Genomic DNA, 21,689 nt, shown 5'->3' on the forward strand with positions numbered 1-21,689 from the left:
AGAATCAAGGTTGTTTTGAGTCTCAGCCTATAATTCTTTGGTTTTATTCAGTAAATACCGATATTTATTGAGCATCAAATCCTGTGTTTGGTACTAAAGAGGATTCAGATAAGTAAGGACACATATTTATTGAGAATTTTCTTGTGCCAGATTGTTCACATACATTTCAATCTAGTCCAATGCATCTATCGTACCAAGTGAATCAATCTATCTACTAGTTTCTTGTTTGTTTTTTTTTCTTAAAGTATTATTAGGGATTCCCCATGTTTCAGTAATAGTAGTAATTCTTGGCATCAAGCCTGGAATAAGAAGTTCTGCAGGTCAGGAGGAAAATTATACCATTGTTTCTCTCAAAAAGATGTCAACTGGAGAGCATAGCTGATAGCTTTTTTCTCAGGCCTGCTCAGGGCATTTCTAAGTTCCTGCCTAGGTCCTTAGTGTGTGCCATCCTGAGAAATGCCAGAATTGAGAGAAGGCCAGCTGAAGCTGGGAGAATGGCAGAGATGTGGCTGGGGAGACATGTGGGACAGGTCATGGAAGGCTTTGTTGATCTAGTTAAGGATTTGGTTCTAAGTGTATTGGGGAGCTAATGAAGGGTTTTAAGCAGATCTTATCTGCAATTAAAATCCAAACACACACACACACACACACACACACACAGGCACGCACGCGCGCGCGGCTTTGAATGGATTAGAAAAGCTGCAAGGATGGTTGAATCAGGAGGCTCTATCATTAGTCCAGGTGGTAAGTGATGGTAGCTTATCCCCTGGGTGCAACACAGAGAGAAGTGGAGATATATTAGGCAGACGAAATTGACAGGACTTAATTAATACGGCCTTGAGGGAGAAGGTACTGTCCTGAATGACTCTCTGGTTTTCAGCCAATGCTGCTGGACGCAAGTGGGTGATGTTCACTGAGATGGGAACTCTGGAGCTGGATGATGAAGGGGACGATGTTGTGCTCAGTTTTTTGAAAAGTTGATTTGGAGTGCCTAAAGCCCACAAAAAGGTGTCGGGTGGGTGGGTTAGGCAAAGGAATTAGGGGTCAAAGAAGAACTAGAGATTTCAATTTGGGAGGTCTGGTCATCTGGCAGATGACATTGCCTAGGTAGAGGCTCTTCTTCTGCTTCCTCTTCCTCTTCCCCCTTCCTCTCCTTCTCCTTCTTCTCCTTCCTCCCCCTCTTCCTCCTCTTCTTCCCCCTCCCCCTCCCCCTTCCTCTCCTTCTCATTCTTTTTTTTAAAGGAAAGTTGATCCCCAGGGAAGTCTTAAAAAAAAAGTGTTGGACGGTTCAGATCTGTTGTTTTCATTCCTTCATCTATAGGATTATCCAGTTTTTATTATATTTTTGTATTAAACATTTTGGTTATTTGGTTTCATTTATAACATTATCTACAACCTTCGAATTATGAACTAAAATCCCTACTGCTGCATTAGCTGAATACAACAGCAGGTCCATGTATGACAGGAAGAAATTTTAGGTAGTAGAGCGCCCAGATCCTTACTAAACCGACTGGCTACATAGTCTTTTGGTCAAAATATTTCAAAAATTTCATGTCTTGATCCAGGTACTAATGAAAGTAATCTGGCATACGAAGTGATTAAACACTTTGAGGAGTAGTCATCTAACTTTTTGTTTAGGGAACCAGTGAGCTCTTGTTTTTTTAATGAAAAGGACACTATTCCTGTTTTTCATTACAGCTGCATTGAACAAAATTAGTATCCACACGGCGTCTGAAATTCAAATGCCTTTGTCTTGTCTTTCTTGTACCTAGTATACGGTTACAAAAGAAGTGTCACTAAGTTAAGATTTAATTGGCAAGATTTTCGAAAAGAAACACAGATATGCTACAGTTGCCCTAACCACGCAGCTCTGTGCTGCTGCAAGTTGCTCAAACTGTGCCGTGAGGAAGCCCTTAACTGCTGAAAAGGCCAGGGACTGAAACGGAGTATTGCACAACTCTTCACCACCCAGCGGTTTTGCTTCCAAATCTGGCTTTCGTAGCATCCCAAGGCGGGAGCCGCTCCTCGCTCCACTGGAGCCAGCCGGTTCCCCCTCAAAAGCAGCCGGGTTTCCTCGTTCGAGCCCCGAGTGCCCCTCCCTCCACCCAAGGTTCCCGTGGAAAGGAAGTCACGCGGGCGCGGAGCCCCGGAGTTCCCACTGTCCGGCCGGGGAGACCCAGTCTCCCAGGAGGGACTCCCGCACTCGCGTCCCGCCAGCCAGGTGGACCAAAGGTCCGCGGGCTCCGCACCGCTCCCCTCCCCCGCCGCCCCATTGTCTGCCTCGCCCCGCCCCGGGGGACACGTGCGCCTGCAGCTTCCCGAGCGAGGAGAGCGCGGGGCGGCGGCGGCGTGGACACCGCCTGGAACGGCTACGCGGCCGCGGCGCCGGGGGCGGGGGCCGGGCGCGCACGGACCGGTGGGTACCCTCCGCGGAGCTGCGCTCGCGTTCCGCGCCCCCCGCCCCGTTCCCCGCCGGCCGGGGACGGGGCGGGGGGTGGGGCGAGCGGGAGCTCGGTGGGGGGGGCGTGCGCGTGGTGCCGCGGTGGGGGTGGGGTGGGGCGGGGTGGGGAGATGCCTGTCTCCTGACAAAGGAGAACGAGTGGGACACGCTGAGCCGGCCCGCCCCGCCCCGCTCGGAGGGGAGCGGGAGGGGGAGTGCCGGCAGGGGAAGGGGCGGGCCTTTCATTCACTCTCAGCCCCTCCGCCGCCGCCGGAGCGGAAGGGCGGGGTCTCGCGCCCTCCCGTGTGGTGAGGAGCGAGGGAGGTGGCGGGCGTGGGGGCGGAGCCCGCGGGCGCGCGTCCCGAGGCGTAAGCTACGTCGTCACGTCAGCGCGGGAGAGAGAAAGAGAGGAGCAGAGTCGGCAGGGACTGGGGGACAGGGCCGAGAGAGCGAGGGAGGGAGCGAGCGTGCGAGCGTGCAAGCGTGCAAGCGAGGAGGGGAAGGGCGGCCACTCGTGCCTGAGCGGCCGCGGACGACAGTGCGAGCGGGGGGAGAAAGGAGCAGGGAGGGGAAGAAGAAAGGCCTAGAGAAGAGGCGGACGGAGGCTGGTGGTGGTGGGAGAAGGAGGAGCTGGAGGCGGGCAGGGGCTGAAGGAGTGAGTGAGAGAAGCGGACGCGCGAGGGAGGGGAGGGAAGGGGGGGGGTCACGCGGAGGCGCGCGCGCGCACTGGGAGCGCGCTCGGAGGCGAGTGGAACTGGATCGGGTTTGCTGCCAGCGGCGTGAGCTTCGGCCGCCATTTTACAACAGCTCCACTCGCGCCGGACCCAGGGAGCAGCGAGCACGCGTTGCCCGCAACCGGATCTCCTCGGACAGGATTCCTCCGCCGCAGCCCGACGGGGAGGTAACGACCGCTGGGACCCGGGTCTGGGAGGGGAGCTCCGTGACATTGTGGAGTGAGCTGGGGGAGGGCGGTGCGGGGAGAAACCGGCTTTTCTGGAAAATGGATTCCAAGGAAGAGGGGAGCACGTTGACTGGGGCTGCTTGGGAGTAGGCCGCGGCCCGCGCCGCCACTTCCTTCTCGCTTCCATGTGCTGCTGCCGTTCGGGCTTTGTCTGCGGCGCTCCAGGGAGGAGGCGCCTCCGTGGCCCGCGCAGACCACGAGCGGCGGCGGAGTTGGTGCTGTCGTGGCCGTCGCCGCGGCGCGGGAGTGGGCGGAGAGGAGCCGGTCCTGTCCCGCAGCCGCGCGGCGGGGTTGGGTGGTGCTCGGGGTCCGGCAAGCGTTGGGCAGTTCGCGGAACGCCCTCGCGCCGCCGGCTTGTCGGCCCCGGCCCGGGGGTGGCACCGCCGGCCCCCGCGCCGCAGTCGCTGCCGGGACCGGCGAGGGGTGGGGGGCTTGCACCGTGCGCCGCGGCGCACGTCTCGGCGGGGCGGGCGGGCGGCCGGGGGTCGCCGGCGCCCGGGACAGAGAGAGCCATGTGTCACAGCCGAGACGGCGGCGCTGGGGGGCGGGGAGAGCCTGTGGCCTGGCGCCGCCGCGGCCTCGGTGTCGAGGGGCGAGGTTGTGCTGCTGCTGCTGCTTGCTGGGGGCTCCGGCCGCGGCTTGGGGTAGCTGTTGGGAGCCGGTGACGGTGGTCTTGGCCTGGGACTCGGTGGGTTTTCGTGGAAGGAAGTTGTAGGACATTGGAAGGCGCAAAGCACGTGTTTCTGCTGGGCTCCCGGGGGCCGCAGCGGTGAGGCTGCCGCTCTGGGTGCGGAGTCGGGGGCGGGCTTTGGGGTGTGCGGGTGAAGGGTGGAGAAATTGGGTGGTGGGAAGGTAGCTTGTGTGAGCGCTTTGTTCTTCGCAGGCTGTTGTTACCGATTTTTAAGCGGCAGGCGGGAAAAGCGCGCACTTCGGGGGTTTACCTTTGAGAGGGAAAAGCCCAGCTTTGCTTGCTCCACACACACCTCGTTCGCCGTACGGGCACAGCTGCATGTGGCACGCTGGCTCGTCCTCGTGCTGGTTGGGCTCCATTTGTAATGTGGTTTTTCCTAGGGAGTGTTAGCAGGTGAGTCAGGGGTGGTGCTAAGGAAAAACGTAGTGGATCCGTCCTTCTGTGCCCCGCGCTCCGAATGTGGCTTGTCAGGCGACAGTGACTTTCAAGTAAGGCCTCTTTAAAGGGAGGTGCAGGCTGGCTGGTGTAGAAATTGGTAGAGAAAGTAAAGATTGGGGCTCTCATATTGTCCTCTACCCTTTCTGAAGATCCTAGTTTAATTTTGCTTATTGCGTTTGAACAGATCTCTGGAAACATGGCTACAGAACATGTTAATGGAAATGGTACTGAAGAGCCCATGGATACTACTTCTGCAGTTATCCATTCAGAAAATTTTCAGACATTGCTTGATGCTGGTTTACCACAGAAAGTTGCTGAAAAACTAGATGAAATTTACGTTGCAGGTAAGAACTAACACTTGCAAAATTATATCATGAAATTTTTCTATTGGATTTCTGGCTTTGAGCTAAAATAGCAACTTTTTGTGGTTTCCAATAAGTGTGGGACCTGGAGTTTTGCCTTGTTGTGCTAGTTGTGAAGTAGAGGTTAAGGTGTATAGAGGGAGGGAAGAGAAAGGGTTAGGAGGTAAAGGCTGGCTGGCCAGATGGATAAGTATACGATGGTAGCAACAGCTGCTAAATATTGGAAGCAGGCCATGTGACTTTTTGGGGGTATTTTTATAGTAGGATTCTTGTTAAATAACTTGGTAACTGTAGACTTGTAGTCTGTCTCCGTGTGGCTCTTGCTTTTTCTAGTGGTATTTGAAATTGAGTAGAGGTTCATTTGTCATGCTCGGTACTTCGTTGGTTGGTTTTAGAATTTGTGAGCCTATATATTTGCTGTAGAAATAGGGTTCAGAATTGTCTGATTTAGACACAGAACAAGATTTAAAAAAAAGTGGTTGAGAGGCCTTATTTAGTTCATAATGCTGTTCAGAATGGCTAAGGTATGTGTGTTTTTCATTATATAGATGATAAGGGGGCATGGAAGAATTCTTAGTTGGCACCTGTATTGGCAAACATGGTCTTTGTTTAAAAAAAAAAAACGAACTTTATAAAAAATATTAAAAGTTGACAATTAATTAAGTTTTTTTTTCTCCAGGGCTGGTTGCACATAGCGATTTAGATGAAAGAGCTATCGAAGCTTTAAAAGAATTCAATGAAGACGGCGCATTGGCAGTTCTTCAGCAGTTTAAAGACAGTGATCTCTCTCATGTTCAGGTAACGTTAATCTAGTGTCAGTGTAAAAAGAATAAACAGTAGTTTTGATAGTTCAAGTTTTATTTATTTAGGTACGTTTAAGATAATTATTGTTAAATATGATTGGAAAATTCGTTTGCAGAACAAAAGTGCCTTTTTATGTGGAGTCATGAAGACTTATAGGCAGAGAGAAAAACAGGGGACCAAAGTAGCAGATTCTAGCAAAGGACCAGATGAGGCAAAAATTAAGGTATGTCTTTAAAAACTTTCTTTTTTATTACTCCTTTCAGTTTTAAAGTTTTTTTTTTTTTTTCTATTTTCTAGCTTTGGTAAATATTCCTTGGGTGTGAAATGGGTGTGTGTGTTTTGTTTTTCGTGTTTTTTTGTTTGTTTTTTGTGGTTTTTTGATGTTGCGAGTTAATGATCATGAGATAATTTGTTAATCTTTTGTAATTACTGTTTTTCCTGCCTTTAACAATTTGTTTCTAAAACAATTCCGAAGTTTTTCTTGTTAGCCAGCTACTGTTTCTTAAATCTGTGTTACTGGTATTCTAAATAAAAGATTTAAAGAAATACAGCCACCATATTTTTTTAGAAACCTGCAAGTCCAGATTAACTGACAGTGGAACCAAAATGGGAGGGGATCAGCTCACCCCATACTGGTGGAGTGTGTGCATTTAGCAGCTGACTGCTTTTCTTAGGATTCTCAAGCCCCCAAATTAAATGGGTTTAGTATTTTATCACTGCCTTCTTCTCCTTCCATTAGTATGGGTTTTTAAGGCCCATTTGTTCATTTCTAAAAGTAGCTTTTAAGGATAAAATTGATTACTGTGGAAATGTAAATGAGGAAACTGAGGCTGAGGGTAGGTTTCCTTTGCGTTCCCCCCACCCCCAAAGTCAGAAGAGTAAATGGCCTCAAAGTCAACTAGGTTTTGATCTTGGTGTTTTTTAGTTGTGTTGAGTTTTTAGTTCATAGAAAATATGACGGTGATCATACTAGTTTTAATCTGGTACTCAATATAGTGTGCCACTGCTCTTGAACCAAGGATTATGGTTTAAGAAAATCAGTTATTAGCAACAATATAGGTGTCAGGTGTGTTATAATGCTGTGGGAAGAGAGAAGCTTGGAATATGGAGTTAGATGTTAAGGCTGTCTATAAATTTGAGCCTTTCGCAGTTGTAGCTGTGAGTGAATTGTGTTTGAGCTATAAGTTTAGTTTTTCCAAAGAAATGGAATATAGTTGTTACTCACTGTAATTAATCAGTTGTAATTAAGTCTATACTGAGACAATTATTAAAATTTTATGAAAAATTGAAAATTTCGTTGGTGAGATTCAGTTCTATCTTTGGAAGGGAGTGGCTTAAAGCTTTAGTGTGACTTAAATTGTGGCAAGAAGGCAGACTTTTTTTCTTTTAACATCTTTATTGTAGTTTCTGCTGTATAACAGAATGAATCAGCTATATGCAAACGTTTATCCCCTTCCTTTTGCATCTCCCTCCCACCCTCCTAATCCCACCCCTCTAGGTGGTCACAAAGCACTGAGCTGATCTCCCTGTGCTACGCGGCTGCTTCCCACTAGCTATCTGTTTTACATTTGGCAGTGTATATATGTCCATGACACTCTCTCACTTCGTCCCAGCTTACCCTTCCCCCTCCCCGTGTCCTCAAGTCCATTCTCTACATCGAAGACAGACATTTTTATAGGATATTTTTCAGAGGGAATAAGTTTTTTCTTTTTGTTTTTAGCGAGTGACATAAAAGGTATTATTTGGGTCACTTAAAGATTAAAGTGAAAGAAGCACAGGGATTACATATGGGAAAAAGGGAAGAAGAGCCATTTAATGGTTTAGTTTATGTGATAGTAATAGATTTGAGTTTATTTTTGTTACTAACCCAGTGTTGCACTGTTAAGCAAATATATTTGGAGATAATAGAAAAAGACTACTTAAAACATGTAGCACTTTCTGGGGTTTTTTGTTAAGATAGTTTAGGAATAAAGGAGTTGTTGTCAATTACAGTATTTTTTCATAAATATTTAATGTTCTTTGAGTAGAAAATATTTAAAATGTGTCTAGGCATTTTCATTTTCAAAGACTAAAGTGACCCCCAAATCACTTAACAGCATTTTGATGTTTTGTCCTGTGCCTAGTGTTTCTTTTTATTTCAGAATTTATCATCTAATTATTGGGTTGCTTTTATTATTCAGAAAACCAGTTTTGTGCTTTGTGGGTGAGATGGTGGAAAAGGAATAATTCTTGTTTTTTCCTTAGGCTAACAGTGGACTACTTCTTTCTAGTCTTTTTGCTTGTAATAAAAGATGAAGAGAAATTTTAATGCTCTGAGTAAATATGAGTTGTGTAAATTTTAACAGTTCACTTTTAGGGAGGTCATATATAGAGGTTATGTCACATTGTTGTAGCTTCATAAAGTTTTCAAAATCATTTTGGCTCTCATTTTTCTGAGTGATCCATGCTGTCCTGTGAAGCATGGTACTTGAATGTCAGATGAATAAGAGGTCATTTTTCCTGCAACTCCTAAGTTTCTGGACTTAATTGGAGGAGTGTAATTTCTATAAAGGTTGGTCAAACTCCCAGAATGGCGGTAGGTACCCAGAAGTGTGGGTTACAGGGAAATTTATTGGGTAAGAAAGCTAGATTTGGAGGAGAGAAGTTATCCAGCTCCTTCTTCAGGAGAGAATTATTTTCAGCCTAATTAGGTGCAGTCATTTTTTAGAAGGGCTGAATAGGTACACGTTGCCTTGAAAGTTGTTGATGGTTCAATATTTTGTGTTGTTCACTAAGCACTAGTCAGTAATTAATTGGAGACCAGAAAATGATTTGACCAGGATCCTGAAATTTTCATTATAAATTAGGGCATATTATAAATTACAAGCATACATTAAAAGGGGAATTCTGAAACAACAGAAATCTGTAAGTAGGGAATGTTGCAAAGATACATGTAAAGATTTGAACAAGATTGATTTTAAACTGCTCAATGTATGGGTGTGGTCTCATGAATGAAATGTACTTAATGACATTTGAACTTTTTAAGGCGCTCTTGGAAAGAACAGGATACACACTCGATGTGACCACTGGACAGAGGAAGTATGGGGGACCGCCTCCAGATTCCGTTTATTCAGGTCAGCAGCCTTCTGTTGGCACTGAGGTAAAGAGACTAAAAACTTGTACCCTTTGTAGTAAATGTACAGGTGTCTGGTTCCCTAAAGAAACTCTCCATGGTTTTTACTTCATATTTGATTTACAGATATTTGTAGGGAAGATCCCAAGAGATCTGTTTGAGGATGAACTTGTTCCATTGTTTGAAAAAGCTGGACCTATATGGGATCTTCGTCTAATGATGGATCCACTAACTGGTCTCAATAGAGGTTATGCGTTTGTCACTTTTTGTACAAAAGAAGCAGCTCAGGAGGCTGTTAAACTGGTGAGTTTTTTTTTCTTTGCAGTTTTCACATTCTCTGTTTTCATTTAAAGCCAGGACTTTTCTTAATTGTGTTAACCAAAGGTTTTTGAAGTGCTGATTAGGTGCTGTCACATTTTCTATGTACACATTGTAGCAGTATTTTTTGTGCCTATAGTTGAACTGACTCAGGATCTATAAGGTAGTGTGGTGGAGTTGAAGTTACTGGTTCTTTGAATTTGGCTTAGTGATTTTTTTTTTTTAAGGAATGTTAAAAGGTTTAAGAAAGTAACTGTAATAGATAGGGCTCTTAAAGGGCCATATCTGGCTGTCCCTTTTTCGAAAATGTTTCACAAAGACATTGTGATGATAACTTTTTAGTTAATGAAATAAAGGATTTTATGTTGAGTGGCAATGTCCGATTTAAAAGTGCTAGATGTCAGGTGAGGACCTAGTTGTTTTCCCAATTTAAAGAATTTTAATGTTTCAAACTATGGCTTATATAATTCTCCTTCAAATTAGTTTTATTAAATTCTGTGACAAGTAGTTTCTGTGTTTTGTAGTTGAAGATGTAAGTTAATTTCAATCCAAGAAATACATCAAAAAGTACAGCTGGGGAGGAACTTTTGTAAATGGGTCACTGTAGCAGATGTTTGTTAGTTTTGCATTATCTGACTTACATGTTTTGTGGGTAATTCTAAGCAAATTTGAACTCCTTAGAGTGATTTCATCCTGCATTTTATTTTTCCTTCCCTCACTATCATATATGTCACATTTTAAGGCAAACCTTAAGGAGAAAAAGAAAACAAATATACTTACTTGGTTTTGCTTTTTGTATTGCTTGGATCTCTCCATTGGTGTGTGTAATTGAACATTGTAAAGGTTAACATTAGAAAAGTATGCTACTTGGGAAGAATAAAGAATTCAGGAGTTTAGATATTTCTTTTTAAATCATGGCTGATTTTCTTTTCTTTCAAAGAATGCTTTCTGTTTCAGAAGGGAGAGTATGTATAGCTCTACGGGTCCATTCAGTGGTGACCTTTGAACTGTCACGTTTTTAGTTTAAACAGTTCAGGTAAAACTGAGGACTTTTTCGAGTTCTGGAAAGATACTTTAGGAGTCATCTAGTTGAATCTATAAAAGAATAGAACATTTTGCCAGGTAGTAATAAAGTAGCAGTAAGTTTTAATGTGGAAATACATAATGATTGAGAAGGCAATGAGACTATCTTACTACAAAAAGCTAGTACAGAATTTAATGATGTCAGATCCAGTTTATTTACTAGGTATCACATAAAGCTTTAGTTTTGCTTAATAGGTGTGATTATTTAGTGTTACAAGTAATGATTTGTGTATTTATTAATATTTTTAAAAGGAATCATTAAACAAACATTTGTAGACTAAAGTTTTGCTGCCAAAATACACTTAATTATGGTAGGTCCTCACTAGAATTTATTTCTAGGTGATGTTCAGAATCCTTATAGTAAAGAAGCATCATTAGAAGAAGATGTTACATAATCCAGTCCTAACGTCACTATTTTGAGTGCCAATAAGTACACATGAAATATGTCTCAGTTTGGGCAATTGCCTTGGCTTAACAGATCATGTAGTCCAAAGTTGCATTGCTGTAGGCTTAGAGTAGTCTTATTAATGTAGTTAAGTTTTTCAACTGTAACGCAGAAATTTCCAGGTAGCCAAACAGCCATTTTGATTGGTCTGTGAGCTAGCTCTTGTCCTAAATCTTTTAACACTTTTTTCTGGGTTTGTGATTTGAGTCCTTATCTGGGGGCATAATTATTTTTTACTGTCTGATGAATAGGAGGCTCTGTGCTTTAGTGTCTTTTAAAGGGTATTCTTAGCACTGGGATGAATTGGACGTATTGTCATTGCTTTTTTAAAAAGGATGCTTTACCATAGCTAGGACTATGGTGATAATAGAATTGGGAGATTTGCCTTAATGCAACAGTAGAAGAAAGGACTAGGCTTTTGAGGAAATGAAACATTCTCGAGAAATAAAAAACTGAATTTGATTGGGATGTTTTTTTGCTACCTTGTTTTGATTCCTGGAAATGAGTACCCCTTCTAAATGTATTTTTTAAGGAAGCATATTTTGAAAACTGTTCCTACTCGTATCATGTCACGAGTCTACTTGAATTACAGCTTTATCCAAGGTGAATTTTTATATAAGGTAGTTGAACTGTTGTTCTAGTTGCACATAATCAGATGCTGAGAAAATGCCTTTTTTACGTTATTTATAGATGAGACAAGATTGAAGCACCATCTCTTTTTGCTTTCCTGTACTTTGTGTCTTGAGAAATACCTTCTATTGAGTTGAGATAGTTTATATATTCAGCCTTATTTTTTGATGTTATTCAACAACAACCCCCGCCGCCCCCCCCAATAAAGACTGTAGATTTTAAGTTTGCATCTGAATTACTTGTAAAATGGGTTGATGTTAACAGCTGAAGAAGAGGCATGAAGTTAGAAGCAACTGCAAACTTCTTAATGACCCTATTTTCAGCTAACATCTGCCTTGTATTTGGGGGAGTAAGAAAATTCATCCCTAAATGATGACAATGTAGCTAAGGAAGCAAGATTTAAATTTGTGAAAAGGTGAATAATAGCTACCACTTGTGCTTGTTGAGGCACAGGAGCTGTGCTAGGTGCTACATTATTACCTTTAAAGATCACTTCAACCCATTCTTCAAGGTAAGTGAAATATCTTCCTTTTGCAGTAGAATAAATAGTCTGGGTGGCTTGCCCAGAGCCGAACTGGTTTAGCTTGATACCAGGTTTGTTTAGCATGTGCTTATCGTTAATTAGACATAACAATTTAAGCCAGCAGTATAAGTTATGTTGCCAGGTAGCCTGATTCTTCAAATTATGTAGTGGTTTAGGTAGTGTTAAAAGGAATTCAGAGTGTAAGTCGTCTCTACTGCCAAATTTATTTTTGGCATCTAACCAATTTGTACCATCTTCCTGCTACCATCCTAGCCTAAGGTACCATTTGAAGAATCCTTCTAGCTAGTCTCACTGCTTTCCTTTGCTCCTTTACAGTCTTACCTTTTAGCTGTGTAGATTAGATCACAACAGTCCCATGCTGAAAACTCTAATAATGGCTTCCAAACAAGATTCTATCTGATCAAGTTTTTGCTTACCTCTGTCTTCCTACTCTTCTTTATTACCCTTCCATCCACACTTTGCCTTTTTTCTCCTCTACAAAAGCTATGAGCATTTCCATCTCAAGGCTGCCTTCTGTTCTTTCTCCCACTTCTCCCAGTTAGCACAGCTGCTGTCTTATCAATCAGGTTTTCTTAGAAGGCCTTTCTAAGAAAGGCTTACCACCCAGTTGCCCCATGACAGTATACCGAACATGATAAAAAAAAAAAAAGAATGCTTAGATGTACTTAAAATTATTTTTTGACTTTGAAAGATTATTTGCTTCTCTCTTCCCATCAGAAAATTTGCTCTTTTTTCCTGTATCCCCAACATTTAGAACAGTGCCATTATAGAGTAGGTAGTAGATAAATAACCTGACTGGCTGACCAGGCAAGTGTGTATGTGTATTTGTGTGGTGTGCTGTTGGAATTGGAGCCCAGGGCCACTGGCTGTGCAGTGCCCATTATGGTTCCTATACAGTGGAAGTGTCCTACTGAAAATACCTTTGTTACAAAGACTGGAATACTGACCTCTATTTGCACATTAAGGGTTATGACTTTAAAAGCCACTGATGGTTTATTCACAGCGGTTGTATACACCAGTGTACAACCATTTTGATGAATGCAGCTGGCAAGACAGGTCGACAGAATATTTTAGTAGCAATTAGCAAGTGTTCAGTGTGTTTAACATGAAAACTTTTACTATGGGCGTACAAGGTAGTTTGATCCAGTTCTTGACTTTGGTGTTTCTAGGACTTGAGAGGCTAACTACAATTAAAGTGGAAGCAGGTGGTTCACAGGGTAAAGGAGGGATGAAGGGATCGATTGCTTTTGGTTGAGGTTGTTAGAGAAGGCTTTGTGATAAAAAGGTGTGAGCAGGGCAGTGAAGGAAGTAGATGAATAGTTGAAGCACTGTTTTGTGGGAAGGGAGATAAAACTTGTGTAAAGTCAGTGCTAGAAGGCAGTAGGCATGACTGCTGGGCTGAGTTGCATGGTGCTATTAAAGTTTTGATCCTTTGTATGGGTTGCATGATGTAAATAACGGTATAGGTTCTTTTTTTTTTTTTAATCAGTGATATGAATGAGGGTATAGTTGAATTGTTGAAACGTTTGGTGACTTGAATCTACATGTAGCAGTTAATGCCATGGATGACAAAATAAGGATCTGAAAAGATTCTGATAGCCTGGCACAGTAGTTTACACCAGCAGGATGGAATTGAGTGGGGCTGAGAGTCAAGTCCTATACATGACTAATCCACAAGTAAGCTGTAGTGTGTCAGTGGTGTGGTGTGATTGCCAAATAAGCCAAGATAATCATGGACTACGTGTTATTGAGGCCTGGTGTTGAGAAGTGTCAGAACAGTCTCCAGCTTATTCTAGACTCCTCAGTCTCAATCCACCTCTATAGTATTGTGTTATGGATGTCACTATTTGGTGACACTCTTGGAGGCAGTTCCCAATTTCAGAGAAGTAATGATTAGCCAAGCATAGAGGGGGATTGAGTCCTAAGCATTGTGTGCAGGTATATGAAGTGCTGTCATTTGGAGGAGGAGATAGATTTATTGTAGAATTTTTAGGGAAGTAGGTTTGGCTCAAGGTAAAGAAGACTTAAATGGATGGGCTTGGGAGGTGGCGGCTTTGCTGCTGTAAGGGTTAGGACTGAGCAACCACTTCTGGATCAGTTTTCTAAGTCTGAGATTGCTAAATTTCTGGGGATTTGGTAACTGATTGGCTATAAGGGAAGGAAATAGTGAATTGATATTTTGAACGTAGATGATGGGAATGTTCCAGGCTGTACAACTCATTTTGGTGTTCCGAAATACTGAAACTGCATTGGTTAATGCTCAAAGTTCATCTTTATTTTATTTGGTTACCTCACTGTGCTACTGGATCTGAAAGCTAGATTTCTAAAACTTGTTAACTTCAGTGCCCACTTTTCTAGAGTTTGGAAAAGATTACGTTTTCTTTTTTATTTTGATACTATCATATCATCCTGATTACTAACCCTTGATAGTAAGGGTTTATCAGCATTAAATTAGAATCTCTATTAAGGATCAGAACAGTTGCTTTGGTAATGTTTTTCTACCATCTAAGTCACTGTTACTCACCTGCTAACACCTGCTAGGATGCAAAGTTTATTTTCGAATTTAAGGTGATAGATTGGTCTTAAAAATGCTAGAGTGAGAAAAGTTAAACAATTCAAATACACTTATAAAAGTGCATGCTTAATCTGTAGATGGGGCATTTCTTTAAGAAATGTTTATTTCTAGGCACTTTTGCTTTATTTGGACAGTATGCTGTGTGCAGAGGGTCACCTTTGCTCCTTTAATGACTTCTTTTCATTGGAGAGCCAGTTTACTCTCTATGGGTCAGCTATAATTGTTCCAATTTTTTAAATTAAAAAAATGTGGATGAAAAGTTAGTTTTCTTTATAAATCCTACTAAATATTCACGTCTTCATATTGTTCAGAGACTACAGTCATTTAAATACATTCTACCTACCCCTCCTTGATTAACCATAGTGAGGATAGGTTAGAAGGGAAGAAACTTTTCTTTTGTAGGTAATAATGGAAACAGTCATTACTATTTTGAGGCAGCATTGTTAAGTAAATAGCCTCTGCTCTTAGAATATTTGGAAAGAAATACAATAAAGGGAAAATGATCCCAAATTGTCATCTTCAAAATAACTCCTCTTTCTCCCTTTTCAAAACTGTATTTCCTTCCATTCTTTTTCTGATTTTAATTGTTTTTGTCAACTTCTGGAGTTACAGACTAAATGACCAAATTGAAAGCCATTGATTTGTCACTAAGGCTGGCTACTTGATCCTTAGATATAAAAATCTAGGGAATGTACATGTCTTAAAGCAGTTTATTGTGTTCTTAAGTTAACTTATTTGTGTAATAGGGTATTGTAGTCTACTTGTCCATAATCCCATGCAATGGTGGATTCAGCCATAGGTCTAATATCTGCCCGTAACCGCATATTTCTATTTTTAAGAGGTGTTTGGTCTAAATAGAATATAAATGGTATGAGAAAACGAAGTCCAGGGCAGGATTTCTTAACCTCAGCACTATTAATGTTTTAGACTAGATAACTTTTTATTATGCTGGACTATTTTGTGAATTGTAGGATGTTTAATAACATCTCTGGCCTCTACCTACCCACTAAATACCAACAGCAAAACCCACCTCTAGTTGACCAAAATGTGTGTGTGTCGGGGGGCAGCAAATCACTCCTGTTGAGAACTGCTGATCTGTGTTAACGTAGAAGGGTGTTTTTGTTGACCTTTATAGGATTTAGGGATTGCAGAATATTTGGTTGAGCTCAGATCTACAGGTATGCAGAGGAGTTTGGATGGTGAAGTTTCAGGGAAAGCGTTATAGTCAGAGGTTTAGCAGTATGAAAACTGTTTGAGAACTGATGTAAATAGCCGAGATTATAGTATTGTGGAGAAAAGGGAGAAGTGGTAGGGATTTTAGGACGGACTTAATGACATCCAAGGGTTTGAACTTCGTTTTGCTGATGGGGAGTCATTGTGGGATTTTTTTTCAATAGGCAAAGTTGTGATTTAAAAAAAAATGTCTCCAGCATAAGTGTAAAGAATAGAGATATTCCTGGAATCATGATGACCAGAAACTCGGATAAGCGTGAATGGAGTCAGTGGGGTAAAAAGTACAAAACTGTTCTGAACTGGAGGAAGGATGTTTGAACTTCATGTTTAATTTTGAGTATCTGGAGATGGAGAAAAAGGGAGAAGGAGGAATCAGTTTTCTGACTTGTCTGTATTTTCACTTATACCTGATATACCTGTTACGCAAGAATGGGAATAACAGGGATAGGAACTCTTTGGGTTTTGCCTCTGCGGTATTGTTCCGTTTTATGCAATATGGTTACTTGAAGATGGTTTACTTTTTACTGTAGTTTTATAGTAGTTTACCATAATCTACTTGTCTTTCTCCAACTTTATTGTAGGCTTGGTGAAAATGAAATGGGGGAAAAAGTTGGGTTGGATTCGGAATAACAAGGTTCTCCTTTTAGATTTAAGTATATGAAGCCAAAAATCCCTTATTGTAACTTTTTACAAGTGATTAGGGGAGATGGAAAAATAAGATTTAAGCGCTGATTAACAGAAAGGCAGAAAGCTTGCTGGCACTGGAATCCGTTTCCCTTGCATGAGAATAACTAGTCGGAATGATGAATTTAAGTAGAAAATAAGGTATTGTGGAATCAGTAATTTGGAATTTAAGCTGCTTACAGACTAGATTCTTACCAAATTTGCTAAATTTCAAGGACTTGACAATTTTTTGCTTTAATTCATAAACTTGGTTAGTGTGTTTTGTCAGTACAATCTTCCTGTCTGAGATTATAATTTTTTAAAGGATAAAAATACTGGATAAACCTAAGTGTTGAAGTTTTAATTTGTTAAAAGATTTTGCTTTTGTGTATGGGATTTGCATATCTTTCTATAATGAGCACCTATAGTAGGATATTTTAAGTATTTTTAAAACATGGTGCACTTTTCCGCCTTTCAGTATAATAATCATGAAATTCGTTCTGGAAAACACATTGGTGTCTGCATCTCCGTTGCCAACAACAGGCTTTTTGTGGGCTCTATTCCTAAGAGTAAAACCAAGGAACAGATTCTTGAAGAATTTAGCAAAGTAACAGGTAAGTTGGGTTTACTTGGAAAGAGATTCAACTTCTAATACTTAAGGTAATTGCATACTTCTGTGTGCCAAGCACTGTTTTAAGCACTGCATTTATTGATTCGTATTCTCACTATAGCCATATAAGATGAGTAACTCCATTTTTCAGATAAGGAAATAGGTTTTGGGAAATAACTTGCTGAATGTTACGTAGTTAGTAAGGAATATGGCTGGATTTGAACTTAGTCTGCAGAATCATTGTTGTGCTTCCCCTGTTTTGGAAGATTGTATTTCTTTGTGTGTTTTTATGCATTTTGAGGTGCTTAGTTGACATTCTTAGTAAAAATGTTTGATAAGTAATGACTTGATTTTCCAAATTAATAGGAATGGTAAGTACTCTTGCTATAAGCAGAGATTATACTTTGTCAATATGGTGCAATTTGTTTGAATTGTAAAGCATTTTTTGTAAGTTTCCAAGTAACAGGCTTTTGTCATTTAGAAACTAGAAAAAATAGTTTTGTCTGCCTAGAATATTTAGCAAATTATCAGCCTGTTACCAGTTTCCAGGAACATTTGAAATTCTTATACAGTACTAAGATAATCTCTATTTCATTTGAAATAAACATTGATGTCTGAGGCCAGAAAAGTGCCATTAAAAAATTAGTTTTTACTTGCATGGGGTGAAAAATTTCTAACCATGTCTGATTTATACTTCAGGTTTTCCTAAAACAGCTTTGTAAAGATTTCATACCTCTCTGTCATCTAATTAATGGAAGCAGAGAAAAATTTCTAACCATGTCTGACTTATACTCCTGGTTTTCCTAAAACAGCTCTGCAAAGATTTCATACCTCTCTGTCATCTGATAAATGGAAGCAGAATAGTCCTCAGGTCTAAGTAAAAAGAATACATTTTCTTTTCATGGGGATTTTTGCATTAGGAACACTTGGAAAGTGTGGAGTAGGTGAATTATCTGGACCAGTATTTTTGAGAGTCCCCGGTAAACATAAGAGATTATTTTTTCATTCTGATATTCAAGTATAATATTAGAAAAGTAAATCTTTTGATCTTATTTTTGCTTATTTTATCTCATTTCTCTGGAATTGTTGCTTACTTTCAGAGGGTCTTACAGACGTCATTTTATACCACCAACCAGACGACAAGAAAAAAAACAGAGGCTTTTGCTTTCTTGAATATGAAGATCACAAAACAGCTGCCCAGGCAAGACGTAGGTTAATGAGTGGTAAAGTCAAGGTCTGGGGAAATGTTGGAACTGTTGAATGGGCTGATCCTATAGAAGATCCCGATCCTGAAGTTATGGCAAAGGTAATGACAGTTGAGTTAAAAATTTTTTTGTGGTGTTGCTGGGAGCAGGGGTAGGCTTTAGAGAGCGGAGGGAAACTTGTGTGTGCTTTCTTTTTTTTTTTTTTTTTTTTTTTTTTTTTTTTTTTGAAACAAAAGTAGATGTTTAATTAGAAAATAAATTAACCCTGTACATTTTTATTTTTAATATATTACATGACTCATTCAATTGTGTGTGCTTTCTTAAACCATATTTTTGGAAGTGAGAGGAGTGTTCTGTGTTGAAGGCCACACACCAGAAATAAATAGCAAGTGCATGGAGGGTGAGTATAGGAATTTATTCATGGACCCTCAGCCACAGTTGTGTAGCCATCATACTCTCAAGATAAAGTAGGTCACCTACATACAGTGGAGATGATTCACTTACATTTTTGTGTGGATTCGAAGAGCAGTTTCTTTGAGTTTTTGAGAGTGGCGCCATTAGATTATATGGTTTTTGTGTTAAAAGTCCCACTCCTAAAAATAGTGAACTGTACTGGCCTCAGCAGAGCTGCTGCAGTTAAAAGGTTTAGCTATTATTAGGTATCGTGCTTCAGCAGTCAGTTGAGACATCTATGAAAACAAACATCTCTTGAGTCAACACTTTACCAGTGCAGTTTGCAGTTAAGTTATTCTAACCTTTTATTAAAGAATCCTCCTTAATGACAATAGGCTAGGAAATACAACTAATTTACTTAAATCAAGAGAGGAGTGTGAAGTGTCAGAACAGTGAATATTAAAGGGTAAATGTTCTTGAGGACAGAAGATACTTAGGATTCATTCTTTTTTCCTTTGGCTTATTAAGCTCTCATTGGTTAGCCCTTTAGATTAAGAAATTCAGATGCTACTTCAGGTATTTTAGGAGGAAGTGATAATGTTTCTTAGCCAAAAGGTTAAATTTGTAGTTGTACTTGAGGAGCTTTCAGGATTGAAGACTTTATCTTACCAGTGTTTTGAATATTGTCTCCTATCTTTAGGGTTTCAAAAGCAGGTCCTAATTAGTTTTGACTCCCTGTGTTAAGTTCAACAGCTATTTAAGATGGCATGGTGTTCATGTTATTAGGAAATAACCACATCCATTTTAATTGTAAAATAATAACTAATGAAAAGTACTGTGCATAGCATGCTTTGTTTTTTGAGCAACAAGTACAGCAGTTTCCTGTACACACACCTGCCCACATAGCTGTGCAGCCTCCTGCACGATCAGTGTCCTCACCAAAGTGGTACGTTTGTCATAATCAGTGAATCTAAACTGACACATTATTATAACTCAATGTTTATGTTAGGATTCCCTTTTGGTGTTCTGCATTCTATGGGTTTGACAAATGTATGTTGTATCCACCATTGTAGTATCATACAGAATATTTTCATTGACTTAGGAATCCTCTGTGATTGCCTTTCATCCCTCGTCCCCTCATCCCTGGCAACCATTGCTCTTTTTACTGTCTCCATAGTTTTGTCTTTTCCCAAATGTCACATAGTTGGAATCGTATAGTATGTAGCCATTTAAGACAGCTTCTTTTACATTTAAGGTTTCTCCATGTCTTTTCATGGCTTGATGGCTCATTTCTTGTTTAGTGTTAAGTAATATTCCATTGTCTGGATGTATTATAGTTTATCCAGTCACCAACTGAAGGACAGCTTGGTTGCTTCCAAGTTTTGGCAATTATGAATTAGGGTGCTATAAGCATCCATATACAGGGTTTTGTGTGGACGCGTCTTCACGTCTTTTGGGTAAATACCAAGGAGTGTGACTGGTGAATCATATGGTACGAAAGTATGTTTAGTTTTGTAAGAAGCTGCCAAATTATACCGTTTTGCATTCTAATGCAGTGAATATGTTGTTCAGTATTCTCAACAGCATTCGATGGTGTTAGTGTCTTAGATTTTGGCCGGTCACTGTAACAGGCTTGTAATGGTATCTCACTGTTTTAATTTGCGATTCCCTAATGACATATGATAATTGAGCATCTCTTCCTATGCTTATTCACCATCTATATATCTTTAGTGAGAATGTTCAGATTTTTTGCCCATTAGATCCAGCAGCATGCTCTTTGGTATTTACCCAAATGAGTTGAAATTTTAGTCTATATTTTATATTTCTGGTACTCTTCTAATGGGTTGTGACTAAAGTTAAGTCTGCAGGGTTGGGGTGGTGGCATCTTGGAAACTGAATCCTTTGGAAATACATAGGAAGTTTCTGTTTCTTTCTTAAATTTCAGGTAAAAGTGCTGTTTGTACGCAACCTGGCCAATACTGTAACAGAAGAGATTTTAGAAAAGGCATTTAGTCAGTTTGGGAAACTGGAACGAGTGAAGAAATTAAAAGATTATGCTTTCATTCATTTTGATGAGCGAGATGGTGCTGTCAAGGTAAATAACTGGGGGAATTATCATAGGCATCTAACTTAGACTAATGATTTTTAGTCATCCTAAAATCAGAACGTTTTAGAAAATTGAAGGAAACTCAGAGGTCATGTAATTACTCAAGCTAACCTTTATTGGCCTTAGCAAATCGCATAACTTACTAAACTAAGTGAAAAAGATTATTAGTTGAAGAGCTGGATCTTTAAATGAAATCAAGAATCCTATTTTATCTCATCCTTCTAGTGTTAATAGTAAATGATTTTTTTAACTTTAAATGAATCATAGTTGTGAAAGGTCTCTTGTATTGATCAGTACCTACTTTTTTAAGGCTATGGAAGAAATGAATGGCAAAGACTTGGAGGGAGAAAATATTGAAATTGTTTTTGCTAAGCCACCAGATCAGAAAAGGAAAGAAAGAAAAGCTCAGAGGCAAGCCGCAAAGAATCAAATGTAAGTGAAAGTTGTACAAATTTTAATATTGATTAACTGGTGAATAACAGGTGAACAAATCTGTAACATGCCTTTACCTTTTAAAGAAGACTTGAAGTTTAACTTGAAAGCTTTGAGTCAAAGAAAAATGCTGAGAATCTCCAAAAATGTTTATTGAGTTCTTGCTATTGACCATACTTGTGAAACTAATTGTAATTCTAAACAACTGGACCTTTGCATAATAAACGAAAAATCAATCTAGGTTATTTTCTACTGTATTTTACAGAATGTGCTCCTGAATACGTGTTTTAAATATTAGCTGCCCCAAAGTCTTGACAGTATGTTTGGTTAAAGGGTGGAGAGTTTTTTCTCTGAGGCAGGAAATATAAAATCTCCAATTATAATAGACTCTGCTTCCTTTGTGTCAGAAAAAAGACTTCTTTACCAATACATAGTGCCCATTACTGCCATCCCAAAGGCTTCATATACTATGCATGGGTTTTGAAAAATGAAGTAAGAGTATAGTTAATGAAATAAGCAAATAACATAGTATTGAGGTACGAAAACAAGTGTGTAAATGCATTGTATAAATTGGCTCTTTTAAGGCTATCTGCTCATTAAGACAGTGAAGGAAACTTAGCTGTGTAAGAATGAAGTTTGCAAT

General features: G+C 40.5%; 1 protein-coding gene across 11 annotated transcripts in view; it reads left to right on the plus strand.

Moving 5' to 3' along the window:
• Positions 1 to 2,202: 2,202 nt before the first annotated feature.
• SYNCRIP (synaptotagmin binding cytoplasmic RNA interacting protein) overlaps positions 2,203 to 21,689 on the plus strand; it is a 28,241-nt gene continuing 8,754 nt past the window's right edge. For 2 of the 11 annotated variants that reach the window (XM_082405959.1, XM_082405960.1), the window contains exons 1-10: positions 3,119 to 3,341; positions 4,715 to 4,874; positions 5,572 to 5,690; positions 5,812 to 5,919; positions 8,722 to 8,835; positions 8,935 to 9,111; positions 16,778 to 16,913; positions 18,010 to 18,215; positions 20,453 to 20,602; positions 20,925 to 21,046. In XM_082405959.1, the coding sequence (XP_082262085.1) occupies positions 4,727 to 4,874; positions 5,572 to 5,690; positions 5,812 to 5,919; positions 8,722 to 8,835; positions 8,935 to 9,111; positions 16,778 to 16,913; positions 18,010 to 18,215; positions 20,453 to 20,602; positions 20,925 to 21,046 (1,280 nt within the window). In that variant the 5' untranslated portion in view covers positions 3,119 to 3,341; positions 4,715 to 4,726. Of the gene's footprint in view, positions 2,417 to 3,111; positions 3,342 to 4,714; positions 4,875 to 5,571; positions 5,691 to 5,811; positions 5,920 to 8,721; positions 9,112 to 16,777; positions 16,914 to 18,009; positions 18,216 to 20,452; positions 20,603 to 20,924; positions 21,047 to 21,689 lie in introns of those variants that run through there. The other 9 variants (XM_082405950.1, XM_082405951.1, XM_082405955.1 and 6 more) reach the window with 9 other exon arrangements.

This window comes from Balaenoptera borealis, assembly GCF_965194805.1.
Source record: "Balaenoptera borealis genome assembly, chromosome: 9".
Classification (NCBI taxonomy): domain Eukaryota; kingdom Metazoa; phylum Chordata; class Mammalia; order Artiodactyla; family Balaenopteridae; genus Balaenoptera; species Balaenoptera borealis.